This window comes from Hetaerina americana, unplaced genomic scaffold (genome assembly GCF_022747635.1).
Source record: "Hetaerina americana unplaced genomic scaffold, ioHetAmer1.1.p SCAF_7, whole genome shotgun sequence".
In the NCBI taxonomy this organism is placed as follows: Eukaryota; Metazoa; Arthropoda; class Insecta; order Odonata; family Calopterygidae; genus Hetaerina; species Hetaerina americana.
This window is the reverse complement of record NW_027287316.1, coordinates 36,975,908-37,000,569: the sequence shown is the minus strand read 5'-3', so window position 1 is coordinate 37,000,569 and position 24,662 is coordinate 36,975,908. Positions and strand designations below refer to the sequence as shown.

Sequence of the window (24,662 nt, the reverse complement as noted above, 5' to 3'; positions counted from 1 at the left end):
TTTGTGAAAATAACTCAAAAGTCTCATTTGCAATTAAGATGAGATTTGTATAATTCTGTCTTTTTTCTTATCGTGAAATTTCAGCCTGAAAATGTGGTTAAATTTTGGCGAAATTGAAAGCTGCCCAAAATCCAATAAGAGTTTTCACAGATCAAATATGGCTGAGAGAAGATCTAAAATTAAACTCAGGTGTAAAAAATTCTTTCTTAGAAAATTAAGATTCGTATTCCAGCAGAAACTTTCGTATTCGTACTGAATTATTGGAGTTCCTTTGTGTCAGCCAGTGACCTCGTTACTCAGCGTACTGCTTGTGCCTGCTTAATAGCCGAGATGCCTCAGGAACACCTCTCTAGCCCAATTTGTACTTAAGAATCTTCGTAACTCTACCCAAGTTCATATTAAATAATATTTCCTAACAGGGTATCGTTGTATACTTCGAGGTATTTTGGAATGGCGTATTGGAACTGAATCTCGAGCATTATGCACTCACATTCTCCAGCGGCTCTTAATATAGCCTTTCCTAATTCCATTTTAAAATGTTCATTAATTACCGATAAATTTCTATTTAATCATTTGTTGATACATAGCTTTACTTTATCGTCAAAATGAACTCCTATTAAAAATTTTCAAATCCAGAGAGTGGCATAGACGAAATGGATTTCGTCCTGAATTTTCGAAGTTTTAATGCAAAGATCACCGCAAAAAACATACAAGTATTTAGCTGGCCGGAGCCAAAACGAAGAATAAATTGTGGCGAACGAAATGAATTAAAATGAATGAGTTTTGCTATTTAGGTATCAGGATCCCTAGTGATCATAGAATTAAGGAGTTTATAGTTATGCAAAAGAGGAATGGCAAAGACTCAGAGATGAAGAGGGACCTCATGTAGGGTGGGTTGCTGGATTTTGTGTTTTGTTAGGAATTACAAAATATTTATTTTGTAGTGTTGTCGATCCATAAACCTACCTTAATCGGTAGATTACCTTATAATAATAATATGTGTTATAAATGTATTGTATATTATATATATTATAATATTATTTTATTGTATTTATTAAATTTATATGCATATCCGCTAATATGCATCTTAATGAAAAACGTATACGTTTTGAAATATTCTGCATAAAAATTAGGAGTTGATTACCTAAGCTACTTTTACATCAATAATTTACAAGGTATTCGCTCGTAATAATTTAGCTGTATTATTCAACTGAACACTTGGTAATAATTACCGATTCACTTGAACACTTCTTTAAACGAGATTTCCGCTTACTAATACCTATTTTCTGTCCTTCCACTCTCAGGACGAGAAGAATCAAATTCTGACCACCAATTGCTGGATGACGCAAATTTGGACAGACCACCATTTGAAATGGAACGCATCTGACTTCGCCGGCATCAAAGTGCTACGCTTACCATACCAAAAGGTCTGGAGGCCGGATATCATTCTCTATAACAAGTGGGTCATTTTTTATTGCTCTTTTTTATTTTGAATAACTTATTTTATTTATCATTAATTTTTGATGATACACTCCAAGATTGTGGCTCACGATAGCCCATGGGTTGGACTACTGACCAAAGGGCTCGGATTTGATTACAGGACAAGCCTATGTGAGCACCTGTAGCTCCACGAAAGGTATATGATTTTTCGAATACTAGGTCTTCCTCTGGCCCTCCCTGCCCTGATGTGTGAGTTTCACACGCCGGCGTGCTTAGTATTTGGTGAAGTCTAATTTACCTAATCGACCTTTGGGTTGATTGCTGTGTTTTTGCTCCATTATTTTGTAACTTGGTTTAATGCAAAATCAATTCTGCTAAATATTGTTTGACAATCCCTATGATACCCAAAAAATAAATAATGGTAAAATTGAAAGAAAAAATTATTTTTGTTATGGGATATATCCAGTAGTATCAATGAAAGAGAAACAGCACATGAGTTGCGTGTTCATGTTCATGAGTTCATGAGTTCAAATTTTCGGGAAGATGTTATTTCATCATTATCCTAGTTTCCTACAACTATTATTACAAGCCTCAATGGCCATGGTGAATCTCTACTGTTATAATATTAATTTTATCGATATGTTCCTCAGGTGCTCAATCTTCGGTCGCAAGGGAAATTACGGGGCGAACCTTTTTTTCCCCATTGAAAACCTTCCTTAAAAATTAATCTTATGCATACCCTGAGAGAAATCAATGAGGAATGGGATTACTTCAATAAGTAACTAGTCACCATTTCTCTTTGCAGTGTAAGGACATTGTACCGCGTCAAATTCTCAATACTTGGAAATTTTAATCTTTTAAGCGGCTCTTTATTCGTTTAATTTATTTTTCTGTTTACTTTTTAAATAAAACCTTTTTTCGTTAGTTAAAACTGAATTATAACTGGCTAAAAGCTAATTTGTGAGACTGAATGCCGTAATCATTATAATTTTACATAGCTTCCAATGCAAGGGAACATTATAGTACGGTAAAGATTCAATTACATATTATTAAAGATTCATACATATTCAACGACATATTATTTCTATCTTATTCAGGAAACTGTTCCGCTCTTCATTAGCGTCTATAATTATTTGTCTTTCATTAAACGAATGTTCACGTTTTGCATAGGTAACATTTTGGAAGTCACAATAATTTTATTAAAGTATCGTGAAAAGTAACCAAAAAAAGTAACCCTGCTTTAACTAAGCTGACACTACTTTTAGCGGGCTGCTTTAATTCAGCTCAGTCCAAAATATATTGCAATAACATTAGCCAAGTTAACTTTTACAGTTGTTTTCCCCAATCCTGATAATACGGCCTATACTTTGTCTCTCTATATAATTTACGAATATATGAAAAATTAAGATTTAACCTTTAAAAAATTAAAATTGAGTAAACACCTGTTTTTATATGTGTCGTAGCACATTCTCCTTTTCTCTACCTTCATCTAACCCCCATAGGGACCTTGAAAATTAATGGGCTTATTACCTTATGCCCCCAAGTCTCAAGCCAATGTGTCATTCATTTCTTCCCTCCGGTAAAACGTCTTAAGTGAATTCAAAAAGTGACGAGAATTTTGTCCTTTCGCATAGTGCCCCATGAGTTCTTTCCACAAGTTCGACCGATTAATAAAGAGCACTGATTACAGATTGAACACCGTTTGCGTGAAACGATACAAAAACACCCGTATTTGTGGCGAAACAACTCATGACTTTTGCAAAACCACGATAATGCACCTGCTCACACTACTCATTGCTTGTTCGTGAATCTTGGGATAAAATCAAATGAAACCGTGAGGGTAGACAACATCCCCATGAAATAAGTAAAAGGTTAAGGAAAATTTAGTTGGAAGAGATTATATGGACTGGTTCGTAATACCTATAAGGAAGGAATCTGGCCAGACAATTTTGTGAGATCAGTGTCAGTTCTTATTCCGGAAAAGGCAAAGGCTACATCATGTGAGGACTACAGAACAATAAGTTTGATTTCCCATGTAGCTTAAATGGCTCTCAGGATAATCAACAAAAGGTTGGAGAGCAGGGAAAATGATTACTTAAGGGATGTCCAGTTTGGACTTAAGAAGGGGAGAGGAACGCGCGATCCCATTGCAGTAATGATATTGATAATCGAGAGGAGTATAAAATACAACTAGAACGTATTTGCCTTTTCCGTAGATTTCGAAAAAGCGTTTGATAGAGTGAACTGGGAAAAACTAATGAGTATATTGCAGAAAATAGGAATAGATTGGAGGGACAGGAGGCTAATCCGCAACCTGTACATGCCTCAGACTGCTAAGGTGCGGGTGGGGAACGGGGAGTCCGGATGGACATTGTTAGGAAGAGGTGCAAGCCAGGGTTGCCCATTAGCACCGGTGCTGTTCAACGTGTACAAGTGGAGAAAATTGTTTTATAGAGGCATAGGAAGAACTGGTGGTAGGAATGAAAGTCGGCGGGGAATTCGTAAAATCAGTTACATTTAATAATGACCAAGCTCTAGTTGTTCAGTGAATCAAGGGATTGCAAGCATTAGTAAGTTATTTGTAAATTCAGTGCGGCAGATATGGGATGATAATTAATATAAATAAAACAAAGGTTATATGATTTTCAAAGAAGACAAAGGCTCAGCTTAGCATTAAATTGGAGGGCAAAAACTAGAGCAGGTAGAACAGTTTCCGTATCTTGGACGTGTTTTTGACCAAAACGGTCAAAGTAGTAGGGACGTCAGTGGAGGCATTGCACTAGGCAAATATGTTTTCATAAGTAGTAGGGAGTAAATGACAGGGAGATTGAGTAAGGCGGTTAAGAAAAGACTCTTAAAAACTTTGATATGAAGTGTATTTATGTGCAGAGCGGAAACTTGGTCACAGAAACAGGATAATAAACGTAGATTGAATTGGAGGCTGTCAAAATGCTGGTATGGAGAAGGATGGAGCAAGTGAAATGGCCAAAAAATTTATCTTGAAAAAATACCTGGAGGAAAAAACTAAAAAACACCTAGCTAAATAATATGCGATAATTTTATCTTTTGATGTGTGACACTAGTTCCGGATCTTGCGACAGCTCACAAAAGATCAGTGTCTGGTAAATGTGAACTTAGGGCCAACGAAAACTTTGGTTAAAACACCTACGAATTAAAAGACAGTTGTGCAGGGTGAAATTGTTCTTTGACACCAAAACCAGAATCATCATATTCCATCTCGGAGCGAACTACACATAAAAGTTGGTGGGTGGGGTGATGTAACTGTTTATAACCATTATTTAATAAAAAGCTTTCCATCTCATGGGGAACCCATGAAAATAACTTATTAAAAGTTCTTGGATTCCGTTATTTTTAATTCTTCCACCGAATCGATGGCTTTGCATTTGGATGGGCGCTCAAAAATGCTCAGAATAATTACATTTTTTGTACGAATCAACGGTGCGGACAGTGCGAAGTTGCAAATTATTCACTTTAATCTGCGCCAACAGACCTTGTAAAGCGTTGCGGGTAAAATAAAAGAAGAAATTGAAGTCCTCCGCCTGGAGCCGTAAAGTTTATGAAAACGCTGCCGATGACACTTATCCTCTCCGCACCCAGAGGGACAGGATGAGGGATGATTTTTCAGTACGAGCTGCTCAGAATTGAGGAACGCCTATCTTTTGATGTATTTGAATATCTGCCAAAAAGGCCCGTGGGAAAAAACTAAATCATGACGATGAAAAGTTGAAATTAACATTGAAAAAATAATAAATTTTTGTACCTCCTGCCCAGGGGTTTATATGATCATCATTCAAGAGGAATATTATGATAATTCATTCTTGATGACCTCATGAGATTGAGATTATAAGGAGGGATCCTCTGAAGCAAGTACTGTTTGGATTGCCTTCAGGAATAAAGATTCCTCTATTCCGGAGGTCTCTACTTAATTACTTAACGGAGATATGATAATGGAAAAGGCATCCGGCCGCAAAATCACACGAGCGAATTGTGAACCAGATCCTGAGAATCTCTCTTGGAGAGGAGATGGAATCCAACCTAAGGCGTTCGTTTATTGGCCTGCGGCAGGTAAAAACCCTACTCGTTTTGCAACAATTAAAATACAAAACCTTGCGATTGATTTCGAAGTCAGCGATATGGTGAGAATTAGGTTGTATCGCAACCATGAAGAAGTTATCCATCTATCTGTGTATTGGCAAACATAGAGGAATTAATACGGCAGTCCTTTAATCCAAAATAGAAAATGAGCTCCTTTTAACGCATCCTACGCGTGAGTACTGAACTCTAATGGTTCTGCATATATACATATACGTATACAAGTTACCGCTAGGATGTGTGGTAGTGGGTGATTACACACCAGACTGCATTTGAAGTATATTATTCTCCCCACCCCCTAGCGCAGTCGGACAACGTTTTTCTGACCCCATATCGTTGATGGCAAAAATGAGATTTTAAATCTACCTGTTCTCTGCTGAATCTCTCTAATTTTAATCACATTATATCTAGTACGATGGGGGTAATAATGAAGTTTTGGCATAATCGCTACAGAGACACTCTTCTAATTTATGCAAGAGATTTAAGCTGTAATTTGACCTTCTCTCCGTGGATGATTCTCAATCTAATTCCCCCATAAATCTTTATACCTTTTCTACTCAGATTATAATATAAACGTTTAGCAAATATCTACCATAGCTCCCATTCGCTCACAAAATCTAATACAGGAATCAATCAAACTCAATGAGGACAGCATATTTTAGCATTAAATTCTGAATGAGGCCTAACCAGCGAAAGATAACATTTCTCCTTAACCTTTTCGTCACATTTCCCCAATTTTCCTCTGATAAATCCCAATTTCTTTAGCTGCTCAACATATTCCTCATATATGTTTCACCCAGGAGAGGTCGCGAGCAGGGGTAACGCCTAAGTATTTAATCGAGTCTACACATCCTATTTTGGTGTTCCTAATCCTGGTGGCAATCGGAAGGGACTTGCTCTTATTCCAAAAATTCAGCATTACGTACTTACGAGATTCGTATTTTAGCTTAATCCTAATTGCCAAGTGTCACGGAAACGTTATGGGGCATTAAGGCCATCTCTAAAACTGCTTTATCCTCAGGATTAAGTATATATCTGTAAACTACTACATTGTCAGCGAATAAAAACATCTTGCAATTTTTGGGCTATAAAATTGTTCAGTGCCAATCGTTGAAATTTAGGTGGCAAAACAAAAATGTTTACTCACTCTTACACGTTGATTTACAGTGTAATGATTCAACGTCAGAAAAAAGTTGAAGTTGCTTTGCATGCATGCCCAGATTATTTACACCCAGATTTAGCGCATAAATTTTCTGTGGTTGTATGCGGGAAAATCTAATTCCAAGCCATTGACAACCACGGGCCACAATCACCCTACTTCATTAGTCTTTCCTAACAAGAGTATTATGGAAGTCTCCGATGACGAATGTCATTTCCATGCCTTAAACAGATAAGTGGTTCGCGGGAAACCAATCCAAAATGGGGGAACAACTCCCCAGACTCATGGTGATTCCCTCGAAGTGAGGCGTTTCAAGGGGTTTGAGCCAGAGGTCGATGACCAAGAGCGAGGAACCATTCTAAGGATCATTGCCTTTTAATTCCACACAGTGGTTTGGGTGATTTTTTTGTTTTTCTAACTAGGCATGAAACGGATGTACAGATAATTTATTTTTCTAGGAGGTTTTTTCTTCAATTCTCCATAATCTTAAGATTATTGTTGAAATTATCTAAATGGAATGTTGATTGAAATATAGTTACTGCTGCTATCTTTGATTTTAAACTAATCCTTACCTTTGTACTGTACCAACTTTTAAATTTTGAAATACTTGACATACTTTTGCTGTTCATAGCTAGCGCACGGACATATATTTCCACGCAGGGTATACCACCCTACGATGCATAGTTACATACTTTGCACGTGTAACTTCCCTTTTGAAAAAGGATTTTTGAAAATTCAAATCGTATTTGGTCCCTAGAATGCCAGATTTGTGGTAGTCCACCCTATTTTCAAATGCCAATACGGATAAGCCGTGAAAACGTGAGATTTGGCAACCCTATTGATAGAATTGGAATGAGTTCGACTGTTTTTCGACCGGTTTCGATGTCCGAAATATGATTAATAACCGTTTACTTATGACACCCATTTCTCCCCATAAACCATGAAAAGGATAAACGAAACTTGTCAAAAACAATACGATGATGCTAAAGGGATAAAAAAAATGATTTAAGTAAGGAGGGCATGTCAGAATTGACTCCCTTTGGTCTAAGGGAGCCAATCCTTGTCAATCCCCCTATATCTTATCCCTCGGAGTATAACGTTTGATGGTAAAAACTTCACGCTCATTTGAAGGTTATTGGCCATTATCAATTAATTATGTATTCATTAAATTCCGCAGTAGTTCAATTCCAGCATCTTAACATTAACTGATATAATTTAAAATGTTTAATTACGTCCGATATTGAATTGAAAATATTAAAAACAAAAATATTAAGTTAAAAATACTGCAGTAAAGCTGAACTCTATATTTCAATACAATTAATTAAGAAAGTAGAAATCATTTCTTGAGACATATGTCCATACCTTCATCAAATTGAGGTTTGGAATAGTTTCTTTAAACTAATTCATTTCGTTACAGATTTTCTTCCGGCCTTAACTCTTCCTTTTGTTACTTCATTTACTTCTTCAATTTTCTTCTCTTTCCACTAGCCTCTCTGGTACTCTGCCATCCCTTCATTCCTCTATTTCTTTGCCTAAATATTGTCCCATTGTCTTTCAAAATATCACAAATAAACTTTCCCAAAAAGAATTTTACTGAGTAAATCCCCCTTTTCCCTTATCAGATGTATAACTCAATCATGTATCTAACTGTTATTGCCAATTATTTTTATTTTTCCACACCTAAAAAAACTTATGATCTAAACTGTTTTTTTAGCCTCAAAGAGTAAGTGTGTGAAATGAACAGTACTTAGTACCAAATCACAATTAAATTCAAGTTTAAATATTAATGCAATAATTTCAGAGAGTAAAAATCATTCGCCTTGACTGGGATTCGGACCCGAATCCCTCGATGTCCGGCCGAGTGTTTTAGCCAATTAAGTTCTCCAGCTCTGAAAGCCAACTCTGAAATTGTCGCATTTTAATACACATTTAGGGGAATACTCTGTGAAAAGTTACTGTAAGGGCATCTCCCGCAGTTTCCTGGAATTTATTAGAATTAATCATTGAAAAATAGCAAAGGTTACGATGAAATACTAATGGGTAATTAATTATCCTACTAATTGCGCCTATGTTTTTTTAAATGGAAGATGAAATATTTCTAATTCCATACAACTATACAATTGAATCCCATATCCAACCTCGGATATAATAATCATCTGCAAGTATATAATATAATTTACAGGATACTATGGTTTAAATGTTGTAAATATGCTAAATGTTTCAGGAAATTTCATGTCTCAAACTTCCGTCGGAGTTTTTGACTAAAATTTTTACCTTCGTTAGAAATTTAAATAAGTATCGTCCTATCTCTTCGGTCAGTCCAACTACACTATTAGGTTTTACTCGAATGATGGAATTACTCGTTGGATATCAACTAGAAGCATATAGATAATAGAGGTCTTATTTATTCTTCCTAATCCGCTTTAGGAATGAGAGACTGTCGGGAAGCTCAAAATTATAGTTTCACTCATGAAGAGGTTTTTGTTTTTTTCAACTAAAACCATGTTAGTAGTTACAAATCACGTTTTTATCGACTGATTTCACACCTGTAGGAAATAAATAAAAAATTATTACGGGAAAAATTTGAAGCATTTAATTTAGTTTTGATCCTGGGATAAAAATAATTCTCTATGTTTCTAAGGATCTACGCAAAAATAATATTTTTAGAGAATGGTGGATGTATTTTTAAGAATAAGTCGATAATATTAGAATTTATCCCCGTGGAATTATAGTCCATTTGCAAATTTATAAAAGTATAGTAATTGAGGGTTTAATATCACAGGATCTATGATTTCTATTCAACTTCTAAGAACGTTGTATATTACGATCTTTTTTGAGCTTATTATATTATAACTCTTAAGAGAATCGAAAAGTATCAATTTTTTAATAACTTAAGGCTGTGTGTATTTTGAAATAATTAGACGATCTGAACAGGGAATTCATGCTTATTTGATGGTGGACATTCCGATAAACTGGAAGAAGTTTAACTTTTTCAAAGTGCATTATTATTTTTTCGCTCCGAGCTATTAAAAAATCAACATGAATTCACAGAATCAATTAAAAGAGACGAGTTTTACGCTCCGTGATAAAATTTGAAAAAAATACAATTGTACTTAATTCCTACATTTTTATTTTATTTAAAACATGCGTTTCAAGCTTTACACCATTTTCAAATGACATGTATTAATTCGCAGGGCTGTAAAAACGCCTTCTGGGAAGGGAACGATGGGAGAGGTGGAGCTTTGAGGGAGATTTGAGTAAAGTGCAGGTGTGAGTATTGAGAGAGTAGGGGAAATGCACACACTAATCCAGTGGTTTAGCCTTTACTTAAAAGAGGAACGCATAAAATGCAGAAAATACTTCCGAATGTGTTCTCGTTAAGCAAATTTTTCTTCTATCTATTGTGGATTATCCCCTATTATCCCAAGGCTTCCACAGAAATTCTCTTTTATCATTAGAAGCAGGATTTGGAAAATAAATTTCGCTGTAGACTTTTTTTGGTTGAATAAAATAAAACACATTACATTTTTAACGGAACTGCACAAATTATGCAACTGTAACTTTGATGGCGTCACACTCATATGTGCACACAATCATGAGAATAATTCCCTCTCTTCGCACGCAATCAAATATTGGAGCTTAAGCCATATATATGTACATTGAACATCTGTAGGGAATTATGTGATCCCATTTGGTTTAGATACTTTAGCGTGGCTTTTCAAAATAGGTAAATTAAGCTCTCACATTTATTACGTTCGTATAATGTAGATAGTTCCCATTTTTTCTCAGATAACTTCAATTCAATGCAAAAAAAGTTGGGGTTGAATGTTTTGACATATTTATATGTACACCTTCCTGTTCCTTACCATATATTGAGATATAAGATTTTAAGGAGGTTTGGAACAAGCGCATTGATTTTGCATTCCCCATGTCCTATGCCCATGTCCCCAGACCCAAAAACAGCATCTATGTCAACAAATTCAGCGGGTAAGGTGTCGAAAACAGTACTGAATATATGATGTAATGATCCGTTTTTTATGGAAAAAGAAAAAGAAAAACACCATAGTCTAGGCATATCCTTATTTCTGCTGTGAAAAGCATGTGGCTAAAACAAAGAAATGCTATTAAATCTGACTTATTTGTTAGCTTTTCCTAATTAAAATCATCTAAGTCAGTAACAAAAATTTAAAGTCTTTAGTTAGGTTTTTACCATAGACCTACAGTAAGGGAGGATAATTATGGCCTCATTACGAGGTCATTTGATTTCAGAGATTCGTGTCCTATTTCTCCTTAAAAGGTCTACGCTTATAAAATGCCATTATAATGAGCGTAGAATTGTTTTATCTTACATGATATTTCACTCCCTACTACTCCCTATTTCACTAATAAGTAAAAATCTTATCGGCATTCCAACAAGTAAAATGTTCGAATGCTCTCTGGTAGTCATAACTTTTGCGGTATCTCTGGACAATCCAAGCGCTCTGGACGCCTGGCAAGGATGTCACATCCACCTTCTCTTGAAATGATCCGTACCATAAATCAGATTGATGGCAGTGAAAATTCCCAGGTAAACCCAAATTGTATAATATATTTGGGTACAATAAGCTTCTTGCTAAGCAAATCTACCTGGCCAGGCTTCACGAGTAAATGTGGCAGGGACTATCACAAGTAACAAATTGTCGTAAGTGATGCTACTACTGCTGTTGTCTTGCAATGTGCGAGTCAAAAATATTCCTTACAAAGTGCGTATAAGTTTGAGTAATTAAAAAACTTTTTTGACAAACCACCTTGCGCACCAGAAAGTTAAAATTACTGCAACTTCTTAACACAACCGCTTTGTTGGCATATAAGTTTATAAATAAGTTCACGCGATGATTCTATCGCCACAGAGAACGATACCTTAGGGGTTCCCCTATTGCGCACTGAGAAAATCGGCTGGTTATTGACGGAGGCTAAGTTCTTCGGTTAATTGTCACTCGATTTTCAAGCTTCTTTAAATTGTTGCGCTCATAATTGTTCATATTTCCCAGACCGATAATATCATAACACCGCATGTCTCGCTCAATCTATGCTGAATCTCCATGGGAAAACAAAACAAGTGTGGAAAACGAATAATTTACATTTACTCTTGTACGGGAAACGCAAATTGAAACATTGAAAATGCTTCTCACCCTGGCGGTCGCTATTCTAACCTTGTGCACTCCGAGAGGCAGAGGTCTATGGAATTTATTCATTAAGGTTACCACGTATTTTAAGCTAAATCACATTTTTTATCTACTCCAGAGTCCCGAGAAAAATTTTGGCAGACCTTAGAACTTAAACGAACATCGTATATCGATCGGATGTTCTGTTAGTTTTCCTTAACTTTTTGCTGTGAACTCATCTACCAAAGTAATAGGGCAATAGAAATATTTCTTAATTATAAGTGGCAAAGGAAATGGAACTGACCACCATTTCTAAACTTTTCTAATTTCGAAAGCAGTTGGGTATAGTCCCTGAGGTGCCCTACTTTCATCTATCAGGTAGATTTATTGGCTGTGAAACCTGAGATTTGGCTTGCGTATCTCAAGGTAAAAGATTAAAGGTGCTATTTAAGTCCTATAAATTAATTTATGTATATACGTTAACAAATTTTCTAAATCACATATGCTATAGCCGTTTAGGAAGTAACTAACGTTTTGAAATAAATGTTGAACTTAGTGACAAGACAATGTTCATTATATATTTAAGTAGGCCCGAGGTAGACTCTATCAAATGACCATGATATAACAGAATCTTCTCATGATAGTTTTTATAGAAGTTGACATTGAAAAACCAAGATGAATACATGCTCTACTTGCAATGACAGACAAACACCAGAAGAATTATGATAAAATAATGTGGATATACAGGATGTGGATGTACGTATTGCTCTCCTTTAAAGCTAATGTCATGTGGAATATTATATAATACCCATAGTTATAATAGTTTTTACATAACACCACATACGTGCCTTTTTAAAAAAAATACTTCCATTGTAAAATATAAGAATTTTTCGTTTCCGTGTAAAAAAAATGCACATACCGCATATTGTCAGCAGAAATAACTAAAAATAATTTACAAAGCAAGTTTTAAAAATAAATAAGAGCTTGTTCCTGAGATCTTTAAAAATTGCGTATTGACATTATGCCTACGTACGTATATGTGAACGAACTACGTATTATTGGTTGTTAAATTATTTTTCATCAATCGTCATTAATGCAATAAACTATGATGACCCATCGGCTCTTGCAGTTACCATGCAACCTACCGAACAGGTGACGCGGCATCCCAATAGGCAGTTGCTCAGATTCTGTCCAAAAATTGCCCTCATATAATACATGCAGTATCTATTCGCAGAGCTACGAGTTAAAAACAATCTTCATAAAGGTGTATTGCCCTCCAATAAGAATAAGCGAAATAATCGAGTTGCAGTCAAAGAATGCTTTGACCCGAAGACCTGAAAGGTGTTTTCTTGGGCTATCGATTAATCTCCTGTTATCATTTCATTTCAGCGCCGATTCAGCCTACAGCAGTGCCGTAATCAACACCAACGTCATAGTGAGCAGCAACGGTGAGGTCGTTTGGCTGTCCCACGGAATATATCGCTCATCGTGCGACATAAACGTGGAATATTTCCCCTTTGATGTGCAGAGCTGCTATCTCAAGTGGTCATCCTGGACGTACGACGGCTACCAGGTAGGAAAATTTCATTTTTCAGTCTTTCAGTAAATGTTGACTATATTCCCCTTATTTTGATATTTTTTCCAGGCTTTAAAGATGCACAATAATCTAAGAAACTTTCAGTTCTTACATTATTCAAGATAAAATGCTGAATTAAAGTTTAAGGAATGCTCTCTTTTAATGGCATAAAAACTGCAGCTTCAGATAATCAATATTTTGTTGTGATGGAACTTCCTTGAAATATATTTTTCGTTTTTTTTTCTAAAAATGAAATACTCTCAAAGCGCAGCTGATCAAGAATGAGATCCCGACCATATTTCTTCTAGTATTGTTTAAGTCAACATAATGTTATCTTTAATTTCCGTTTTCCGATTAATGTGATTGGAAGATTCAGCGTTTGATAAACGTATACATACCATTTATTTCGACGTGTAATCTTTCAGGTCACCGCTATGGTGCGTAATAAAGATGTTTCTATTTTAGTAATAAACTTTCCACTTTATACATTGCTAAAAATTAATGTCCTGTTGCAAAAATAAAATAATAAACTAAAAGCAGTTTAACAAACATCACAGTATTTAATTGATACTCCATTTTTGCGAGACAAGTATTTAATACTTATTTTAATGGTAAATGAATACTGTTTCATAAAACGAGGTGTAATTGATCGACACAATGTGATAATGTATAACATGAGCAATTTGGCTGTCAGTCATTCTTATTAATTATCTCGTTTAACAGTTGCCCGCTACGCTGTTCACCAATTTATTTTTACATACATGATGAGACCAAATCTGTTAAGATAGGGTTCTTAATACGTTTTTGCCTTCGGAAAAGAGATAGCGTAAAAGGTACGCATCCTCGTTAAGCATTCATCTTTAGGGAATCATCACCATTCCTCTTCTAATAATCTAATAACCCTACTAAATATTTACTTCCACCCGAATAATTAGTCTGTAATGGAGAAGGAAGGAACATATTAGGCAAACGAGTTCGTCTGAACAGACGTCAAGATAAAAATATCGGCTTTTTATGCAAAACTACATCATCTCAGCGTGACCGAATCTTAAAGTTGCTGTTTTTTTAAATTAGTAATTGACCTATTAATTTCCAGCAGTAGCACTCAGGAGTACCTCAAGTTAAAAATATCCAGTTGTTAATAGGAATGTTTTAAAGGCATCCATAGATTTTAGCCACACATGAGGGCATTATTTTTATAGACTTTAGCAAGAGGCGAATTTCATATTTTAATGTAATTTTTCTACTTAACACTTAATCCCGTAGAAAATAATCATTCATATAAATTGTACGTAACAGATGTTCACGCAGTTAGTTCGGATCGACAAATTAACGCGCCTTGGAGATACAGTTTATTCTTTATTATTTATACACAATCTGTCAAGTGTTGAAAAATCAGTAATCTTCTGCAGATTCTGGCGATAAAATATCATACTATTATGTATTACTAAGCCATCAAACTTTGTTTTTTGTTCCATCATCATCTACAGTTTGATAAAATCCGTTAAATTAAATTTTAAGGTTAGACTTTAACCTTTTTCTCATTTTTGTTCTCATATTTTTTCAATAATGAAAAAAACTGCAAGTTGAATGAAAAATCTATTATCTAGTGAGGAGAAAGTCTACGAAACGGTTAAAAGTTGGAGTGAAAGTAGGTGGGAAAGATCAGTTGGATATGCGGATGATCAAGCAATAGCTATCTAGTAAACCAAGGGCTTACAGTAATCGCTGAGGGATTTTAAAAGTTGCGAAAGGGATGGGATTAGATTGATGTACAAGAAACAAGGATTATGAGGTTTTAGAGGATGAGGAAGGCTAAGTCAAATGCCACGATAAGAGGGCAATGAGTAGAGCAGAGTAGAGCGGCTTATTTGTCTTGAAAGTGTTTTGGACATGATTGGATGGTCAAAGTAATAGACGCATGAGAAGAATAATTTCCGTACAATATAATTACACAAATACATAAATACAATTTAAATCCTAAAAGTTCGTTATTCCTAAGATATTTTCTTTCCCTGCCAGATCAATGGCTACGCCACACTTAGTGCAGAGTTCTCATCAAATGCAATTTACGTTTTGTCCTCTTATGACTTGACAATACAGAGACTTACGACATGAAAGGTCCGAGGGAGCTTTGTCATCGTCGCATATGGTGTCCCAATCACTCGCCTTCAAAATCCTTCATTTTGGTTTATTTTGGTGTAAAATAAAGCAGTGCAATAGCAGTTGTGGCAATTGTGTGTAAAATAACTTCTCTCCATTCCATGTTCACGAATTGAGAAAATAAAAATTTTAATTACCTCTGGGACTCTCGGAATTAATTATGCATGCGCAGCTGTGACTCATGCATAAGTACATAAATCCTTTGTTCCTCCGGTGGTGATTTATTAATTTCAGTTTTTTCGCAATTCATTGTTTATTTTTAAATAAAATCTTAGTTGTTTACTTTATAGGTGGCTGTCCCAAATGAATTGAAATGGAAATTATGATACCTATTTTTCGTGTATACTATTTCATTGATAAAAATGTTTAGCTTCAAAATGCCATAAACTTTGCAAGTGAATATAGGTATTGTATTCAAAGTCCCTGAAATAACTCATGTTATCAATTTCAAGAAGTCGTGCACAAATGGGGGAAGTTGATTACTTAATGATGAGGTTAAAAATATACTTTTTTCATCAAAGAGATACAAAACCCTTAATTAATTAGAAATGCCGTTCTTTTAGCAATGCTTTAATATGAACATAGCAAATGTGTGAAATAAAATTCAGATGGTTAAATTTTTCCACTCGTGCATAGTAATCAGCATGAAACTGGATGATTATAGTACAGTTTGTGGCAACATAACTTCCTTTTTTGAAAAAAAGAAGTTACCCGTATGTTACCGCACCCTGTAGATGAGGGTAGCAGAGATCATTCCTAACTCTAGCCTTTAGGCTTTCATAGGTTTATGTTAACTAGGGCAAATAAACGTATAAGACTCTTCCTCGTGTCACCATATAGTTTCAGACGGAGTTCCAATGTCCAAATCATCATTTTTATTTTATTTCTCATGTCAATTTGTCGCTCTAAATAGCATTCATCTGGTTTTTGATGCATCAAGTATTAGTAACCGAATACTCTGTCCACTACACGGACACGACATTTCAAATTCAATTCAATTAATTAAGTGGCACGAGTAATTCTAATTAATTTAATTGACACCTTTAGTGCTAGGAACATGGAGGGAAAAGTAAAGGGTTGGAGAGATTCATGCTAAAACGGAAGGGTGAATTTCGTGAATGGAAAAGATATTTACTCCCTTGAAGAGTCTTTGCTGTCAACCAAGGTGAATGAAAATGGTTGATGCTGATGGACGAAAAAACTGAAAGTACTGAAATCTGGTCAACGGAATAAGTAGTATCGGGTATCGCTGTGGAAATCTTTGAAAAAATGTCGTCAACATCAGTGCAGTTCATATAAACGTTGGGTCTTGTTGAAGGCATGGTTTAAACTTCATTCAATATTGAACAGCTAATTATTTTTACTTTATCATCTTCTTTGACTAATTCTTCTTATTTTAACCAATAATAGCTATTGTTTTTTACTTGCACAACTTACAAAATTTAGGCATTTTTCAGATAAATTACCACTTTAAAATTAAACATGATTTATTTGAAATGCTTGGTACTTCACATAGTTTTTTTCTTACTTACTTGCCCCAAAGGGAAAAATCCCGCGTTTTTGATTTCCATTATCATTTCTGAAATACCCATCCGTGGAAAAATGCTGAAAACTTTATTTAATTTTTTACCGACTACTATTCTTTAATATGAAACGTCGAGCACATAAAAACTGGGGAATTAAGGAAAAATACATTTTGTAATCGATTTAAATTAAAAGGAACGTCACATTTGATTCTCCTATACACTCGATTAGTTGTTTTGAAAAGAGGGATGAAATGAAACCAGGTGCGTCCTGGTGTTTGCGTTTCGCAAAAAAAAAAACTTTTTTTTAAACATGCCATCGATGGCACTTGCACGTGAAACTCACTTTCCATCGCTAAAGCAAATATTTATAGTCCGCTTTTTCGAGGGAAACGGATCGGGTGGGACCCCAATGGTCACCACTTCACAATGAGTAGGGAACTCACATGATTTCCGCTTATATATTTTTTAAATTCGTTTCCGACGAACTTATTTCGAAATGAAACTAAATACTACTTGTTTCTTTATTCCCTTCACCCTCGGTAATTTTGTTTGTTATTTAAAGCTAATTTTAAAAATAATCTAACGAGTTGAACGATTTTTTTTTTGATAAATGGATCGCGGAAATTTGCAGTGATTCGTTGATTCGGGGATTCCAAAGTGCGGCTACTTATGGAGCATTATGTTATACTACGTTTCCTTTACATTTCTATAAGCATCTTTAGGAACAATATATTTTTCTCTGAGCATATTTTCTTTTTTCTGCTTATTTCGCCGTCCAAAATACACTTTTTGGGATTATTTCCCATTTGGACCTAACTCTAATTTCTGTTTTACTCCTCCAAAGCCAAAAACGTAAGCAATATTTTTTGTTTGAGACAATTGTCAAAATGAAAACTCATAGAACACAATAGATCGAACATAGAACACATTAATAATAAGTATTATTGATGCGCTCATGTCCGAGCTATTGTGTACTTTAGGTTTTGACCTGATGTGAATATAGTGTCAAAGCTTAGAGAGCATTAGAAAAATAATTGACGGATAGAATACATTCTTTCATTATCTCTGTGATGGTCAATGGTCAAAACAGAAAGGACGGTAACAGTGGTATAGTAATTATATTAATTCGTAATTTACCATTTTAAAGAAGTTTTGTTAGATCACAATGAACGTGGCAACATTTCTCAGCTACGTCTAACCAGAAAAAAACCTGAAGCCCCAACCAAATACACCCTTCTTCGATTACGCCTAATTCTTTCCTCCCTTCATTCCGTACAACCTTTTCTTTCCTATAATTTACCTACCCCTTCCTTGATTGCCTAACTTCCTTTCTTCTATCACAGTCTTAAATATTCTATCGCTTTTCAAAATGCTCCTTGTTTTTCTACTCGTCTATTTTACCTATGCCACGCATCTCCACAGCCATGTCTCAAAGTCCTCCAATCCAATCCTAGCATCCTGCCTCACAGGCTATGTTTCCGCACCGCATAAAACTACGTTCCATATCAAATATTGCCGAGCCTTTGTAAGCTTCTTTCCTCGACATCCTTGCCATCACTTTCCTCCTTATACGAGGGGGACCCAAAAATAACAGGAATGTTGTTATAGATTCTTTATTTCTTAATATATTTACATTAAATTTTTTTCACCTTCGAATAATTCCCTATTGACCACAATGCACTTCTCCAAACGATGCTTCACTGAAACACTGTTCGAAACATTTCTGAAATTCATTTATCGGGATGTCCTTTAGGCCTTCTAGCGATTTCTGTTTTACCTCCTCCACAGTGTCAAAACGCTTTCCCTTCATGTCCCTTTTGAGTCCGGGGAACAAAAAGAAGTCAAAGGGAGCTAAATTCGGTGAGAAGGGGGGTGGAAAATTGATTTCATGCCGTTTTTTGTCAAAAACTGCATCACGGAGAACCAGTCCCTTGTGCCAAAGATCTGCTCCAGAATCCTCTGAATTGAACTCCATGACACTCCAGACATCTCACAGAGTTGATCAATGGTTGGTTATGCGACGGTCTCCACGAATGAGGGCATTGATTTTGTCCACGTTTTCGTCCTTTCTTGACATTGAAGGGCGGCCTGAACGGGGTTGGTCTTCAATTGACATTTCACCATTTTTAAAACGTGTAAACCACTCTTAGACTCTGGATTTGATTAGGGCAGCTTCCCCATAGTCAGTCTTGAGCATAACAATAGTTTCCGCGACCGATTTACCCAACAGGAAACAAAATTTCACTGCAGCACGTTGCTTTTGATAATCCGCCATCACGTTTTTCGCCAAAATGAAAAAAGTTGTTTTACCAAAACAGCTATCACGGACGGACCGATCCAGGCACAGCGACGGTGCTGCGCATACTGACGCAGGTGGCGTGAGCCTGAAACACGACCGGCCGAACAAAGGATTCCCCCACTCTCGCTCCCCACCGCAGCCCGATTTCCGTTACTTTTGGGTCCCCCCTCTTAAAAGCTTCTTTGCCCAAAGAAAATCATCTACGGACTTCTTTGACCCTCTTGTTCCACGACGGTTCCAGGATAGGTAAATAAGGTGTTAAAACCTGATATACAACAAATGTTAATATTATACTTGTATAATAAATTGCGTAAAAATACGTAACAGGGCATATTCATTTTGTTAGAAAACTTAACAACATGAGAAACAAAAAATGCAGGTTACGCATTAAATATTTAATATAAATACGCATCAACAATTGGAAGTTGCTCTCTGATACGCGAGTGAAACGTATGAACATATAACCCTCCTTAGTGATCTACATTTGATGGACATCATCTTCGCACCTCTTCACAAACATCTCTTAGCAAAATATTTAATATTAAGCATTTATCTGTCATATTCCGTTCGTTTTTACAGACAATTCATCTGTATTTTTCTTCGCCTTGGAATCCCAGGTGTTAAAGTCGAATGGAATCGAATCCCTTCATTCAATTTATCTTGGTGGATAAATCATTTATCTCATATGATTGAAAGTCGGAACTTTTCCCTTCCCCCGTAGTATTTCCTGCTTTGGTTTCTGTGCATTTGAAAAAGCGCTGCCCTTTATTTGACACCAGAATAGATTGGAAGCGGATTAATGAATATCGACCAGGGTCTTTATTACCTTCCCCCTAGAGCAAGACTCCCTGGGCCATCCATTGACAACGCGGCAATAAAAATGGTAGTCATGAATTAATAAACTCGATCTCAGGGTTCTGATTAATACACCGCTTTCCTCATCATTTTTTACGACGAAGACTCGTATCCTGTGTAATGGACGAAGCAATTCATCTGAATAATTAATGGACTTGAGGTGTGGTAATAAATGAGCGATATGGGATAATGGAACGAAGGGTAGGAACCAGGATTCGAGATTTAAAAAAGCTGGAAGAAGTGTTTATTGTGGTCAGGGAAAACCTCAAGTGGTGCGTACCTTTGCTGAGGAGTAATTTATGGTCAAGGTGGGAACCATTGTTTTTTAGGACCAATAAGTGTGTTTGAAGGGATTGAACGAATTTATACGAGAGCAATGGGAAGAGGGAATTCAGGATATTGACCATCGAATTCCCATTCAAGTATAACCCAAAAGTGGTCTTAAAGGTTGCGGTAAATTCATGTGGCTACAATGATATTGAAGATAAGCCAGTAGTGTATGAAGAATTCGACATTTCATTTGAAAGTATGAAATAACAAGGCGAAGGAGACACATAGAAGTGTAAATGAGGGAGAGTTAGGCATAATGGGGGAGGAAAGGGTATTGCCGGGAGAAATATAAAGGAGGAGAGAAAGATGGATTTAAGGCTCTGCGCATTCGAAACACATTTGTCCAAGTATTTTCAAAACTGCGTGCTCAAAGACGGCCCTGTGAAAAGGTAACTGCTCACGTGCATGAAAAAACCATAAATCGAGTTAAATCAAGTTACAGATCTTCGGCGATGCCGGACATAGGTGCTAGTGTGCGCGTGTGTGTGTATATATATATATATATATATATATATATATATATATATATACACACACATAAATATATTAATTTATGTATTTCACTGATGAACATCCCTATCCTGTTCCTTCCCTTTCCTCGTTTGCCTAACATCCTCCCCTCAATTACAGTCTTCAAAATCCCACTGCCGGCCAATACCCCCTTCATCCACTTTTCCTGCCTCCAAAGGATTTCTCCCAGCAAACCCCTCTCTTCGCCAACCATACCAAGTACTTCCTCATTTGTTTTTCTTTCGGTCCATTTCACCTTCTCCATTCTTCTCCACACCCACATTTCAAAAGCCTCCAGTCTACGTCTATCCTTCTGCTTCAATGACCACGTTTCCGCGCCGCACATAGCTACGCTCCATATCAAAGTTTTTACGAGTCTTTTCTCAATATCCTTACTCAACGTCCCTCTCATCAACTCCCTCCTCCTTGTAAAAGCCTCTTTGCCTAGCGCAATGCTTCTCCTTGCGTCCCTACTACATTGACCGTGTTGGTCCAAAACACTTCCGAGATATGTAAACTGTTCTACCTGCTCTAGGTTTTGCCCTCCTATTTTAATGTTTAGGTTAGCCTTTTTCTTTCTAGGAAATCGCATTACTTTTGTTTTATTAATATTGATTTTTATCCCATACCTGTCGCCCTGAAATTCCAATTCACTCAGCAATGCTTGCAACACCTTGGCTGACTGACAAACCAAAGCTTGGTCATCAGCGAACCTAACTGATTTTACGAATTCCCCGCCCACTTTCATTCCTAACTCCAGTTCTTCCCATGGCTCTTTAATCATTTCCTCTGCATACAGGTTGAACAGCAACGGTGATAATGGGCAACCCTGCCTTACACCTCTTCCTAACACTGCCCATCCGGACTCCCCGTTCCCCACTGGCACTTGAGTAGTCTGAGACATTTACAGGTTGCGGATTAGCCTCCTTTCCCTCCAATCTATTCCGATTTTCTGCAAAACTACCTTGATCAAAAAGTTCCCGGAATAACCACCGTGTGGCGCTCCCATCGTTCCGATTTGAGTTCTGTTTTTTTTTGTTAAATTGGTACATCTGTTGTTGATATTCCCTTTAAATCTTAGTGTCATAACTTGAAATTTGCAAAAGTTACGTAGCCAAGAGTACATCTATCTCTGTGTGTGTTGGCGATTTTTTACAATTGCAGAAATGGATTTAAATTTGCAACAACGAACTTGTATTAAATTTTGCGTAAAAAACGGATTTAGTGGCGCACGGACGTTGGAAATGTTGGAAAAGTGTTTCGGCAACGATTCTCTAAAAAAAACGGTCGTTTACCAGTGGCACGAGCGGTTCAGAAGTGGTCGTGAGTCAATCGAAGATGATGAACGCAGTGGCAGACCATCGACATCGAAAGTCGGTGAAAAAATTGATAAAGTAAAAGAAATGTTGGTCAATAACCGCAAATTAACCATCAGAGAAATAGCGGAGGACTTGAACATTGCCTATGGATCCGCCCAAGACATTGTGGTTAATGATTTGGGTTTCCGTCGTGTAGCAGCAAAGTTGGTGCCAAAAGACCTCAATTTCATGCAAAAAAGAGACCGTGTTGACGTCGCAAAAGACATGATTTGCGAGGCTGAATCCGATCCCACATTCATCAAAAGGATCATTACTGGAGACGAGACGTGGGTTTATGAGTACGACACGCAATCCAGACATCAGGCAAGTGAATGGCGTTCACCAAATGAGCCGAGACCAAAAAAACCACGTCGTTTTCAGTCAAAAAAGAAGGCAATGCTGACGGTTTTCATGGATTACAACGGTGTAGTGCATCATGAATTTTTGCCAGAAGGCCAGACAGTAAACAAAGAGTATTATTTGGGCGTTATGAGACGTTTGCGTGAAGCAATTCGCCGAAAGAGACCAGAAATGTGGGCAGAAAACTCGTGGATTTTGCACCATGATAACGCACCGTCGCACAGTGCTATCATTATTCGTAATTTTTTGACGAAAAATGCAACAAATACCATCCAACAGCCACCGAATTCACCTGATTTGGCTCCCTGTGACTTCTTTCTGTTCAATCGAGTTAAAAAACCATTACGGGGAACGCGTTTTAGCAGCCGAGAGGAAGTAATGGAAAAATCGCAGGAAGCACTGATGGACATACCGAAAACCGACCGTAACTTTTGCAAATGTCAAGTTATGACACTAAGATTTAAAGGGAATATCAACAACAGATGTACCAATTTAACAAAAAAAACAGAACTCAAATCGGAACGATGGGAGCGCCACAGGGTGGTTATTCCGGGAACTTTTTGATGAAGGTAGTATACTCATTATTTTTTCCCAATTCACTCCATCAAACGCTTTTTCGAAATCTACGAAACAGGTAAATACCTCCTGGTTGTGTTATATATTCCTCTCAATTAATAATCTCATTACTGCAATGGCATCACGCGTACCTCTCCCCATTCTAAACCCAAACTGATCATCCCCTAAGTAATCATTTGCCCTACTCTCTATCCTTTTGTTGATGATCCTGAGAACAATTTAGCTGTGTGCATTATCAAACTTAATGATCTGTAGTCTTCACATGATATAGACTTTACCTTTTTGCGGAATAGGAACTAAAACTGATCTCACAAAGTCTTCCGGCCAGATTCCTTCCTCATCGATACTACGATTGAGCCCATACTATAGCCTCTTCCTCCCAAATTTTCCTAAACATTTTAATAGTTCAGCGGGAATGTTATCCGCCCCCACGGCCTTATTTAGTTTCATCTCTCTTAATGCCTTCCCTATCTCATCGTCGAGTATGCCTGGACCTAAGCTATCTTCCTCTACGTCTTGTTGTGGAAGGGCTTGCGCGTTCCGATGACCCCTAGAGCTGTGTTGGCGGGATTAATAATAATTGCTCCAGGTAGGGTCACCCATTCCAGATAGATCGAAGGTTAGGAGCCAGACGAAAGATAGTCCACGAAGCGTCTATTCCTCAGTGAGGTGGCTGCAATGACGAATGATCCCAGTGGGGCGGCCAGTAAGTGATGTTGTCACGTTAAAAACACTATTGAGGAAGGCAACGGGAAACCACCTCAATTATCATTCCCAAGAAAAAATATGATGGACAATAGAGATATTTTGAGTCCTGGCAACCACGGGGCTCGGCCCAATCGGCCGTGTGTCGTGCCCGGCAGCGGGGGAGGCAAGGCTTCCGCGGTCGTCATCCCACGAAACCCTTGCAAGGGAAAACCAGCAGCAGCAGGACAGAATACTGAGGAGAAGATGACCAAATTGGTTAGACTAGGAACGTGGAATGTAAAGACAATGATGAGGACAGGGAAATTGGAGAGTATTAAGCGAGAGATGGAAAGGGGAAGAATAGATATTTTTGGTCAGTGCGAGGTGAGATGGAAGGGTAGCTGGGATTACTGGAGTGATCAGTATAGAATAATATAGAGTGGTGGGGATGAGAGCCAACGAGGGGTTGTCATAGTATTAAATTAAGAGGTAGCATGAAGCGTAGTCAACATAGAGCAGGAAAAGGATAGAATACTGCTAGTAGAGATAAAAGCAGAACCGACAAA

At 36.9% G+C, this 24,662-nt stretch overlaps 1 protein-coding gene across 2 annotated transcripts in view; it reads left to right on the top strand.

The window, feature by feature from the left end:
* LOC139696620 (neuronal acetylcholine receptor subunit alpha-10-like) overlaps window positions 1-24,662 on the top strand; it is a 478,691-nt gene that overhangs the window by 357,649 nt on the left and 96,380 nt on the right. For both annotated transcript variants that reach the window (XM_071595429.1, XM_071595428.1), the window contains exons 3-4: window positions 1,305-1,459; window positions 13,246-13,429. In XM_071595429.1, coding sequence (XP_071451530.1) covers window positions 1,305-1,459; window positions 13,246-13,429 — 339 coding nt within the window. The remainder of the gene's footprint in view (window positions 1-1,304; window positions 1,460-13,245; window positions 13,430-24,662) is intronic.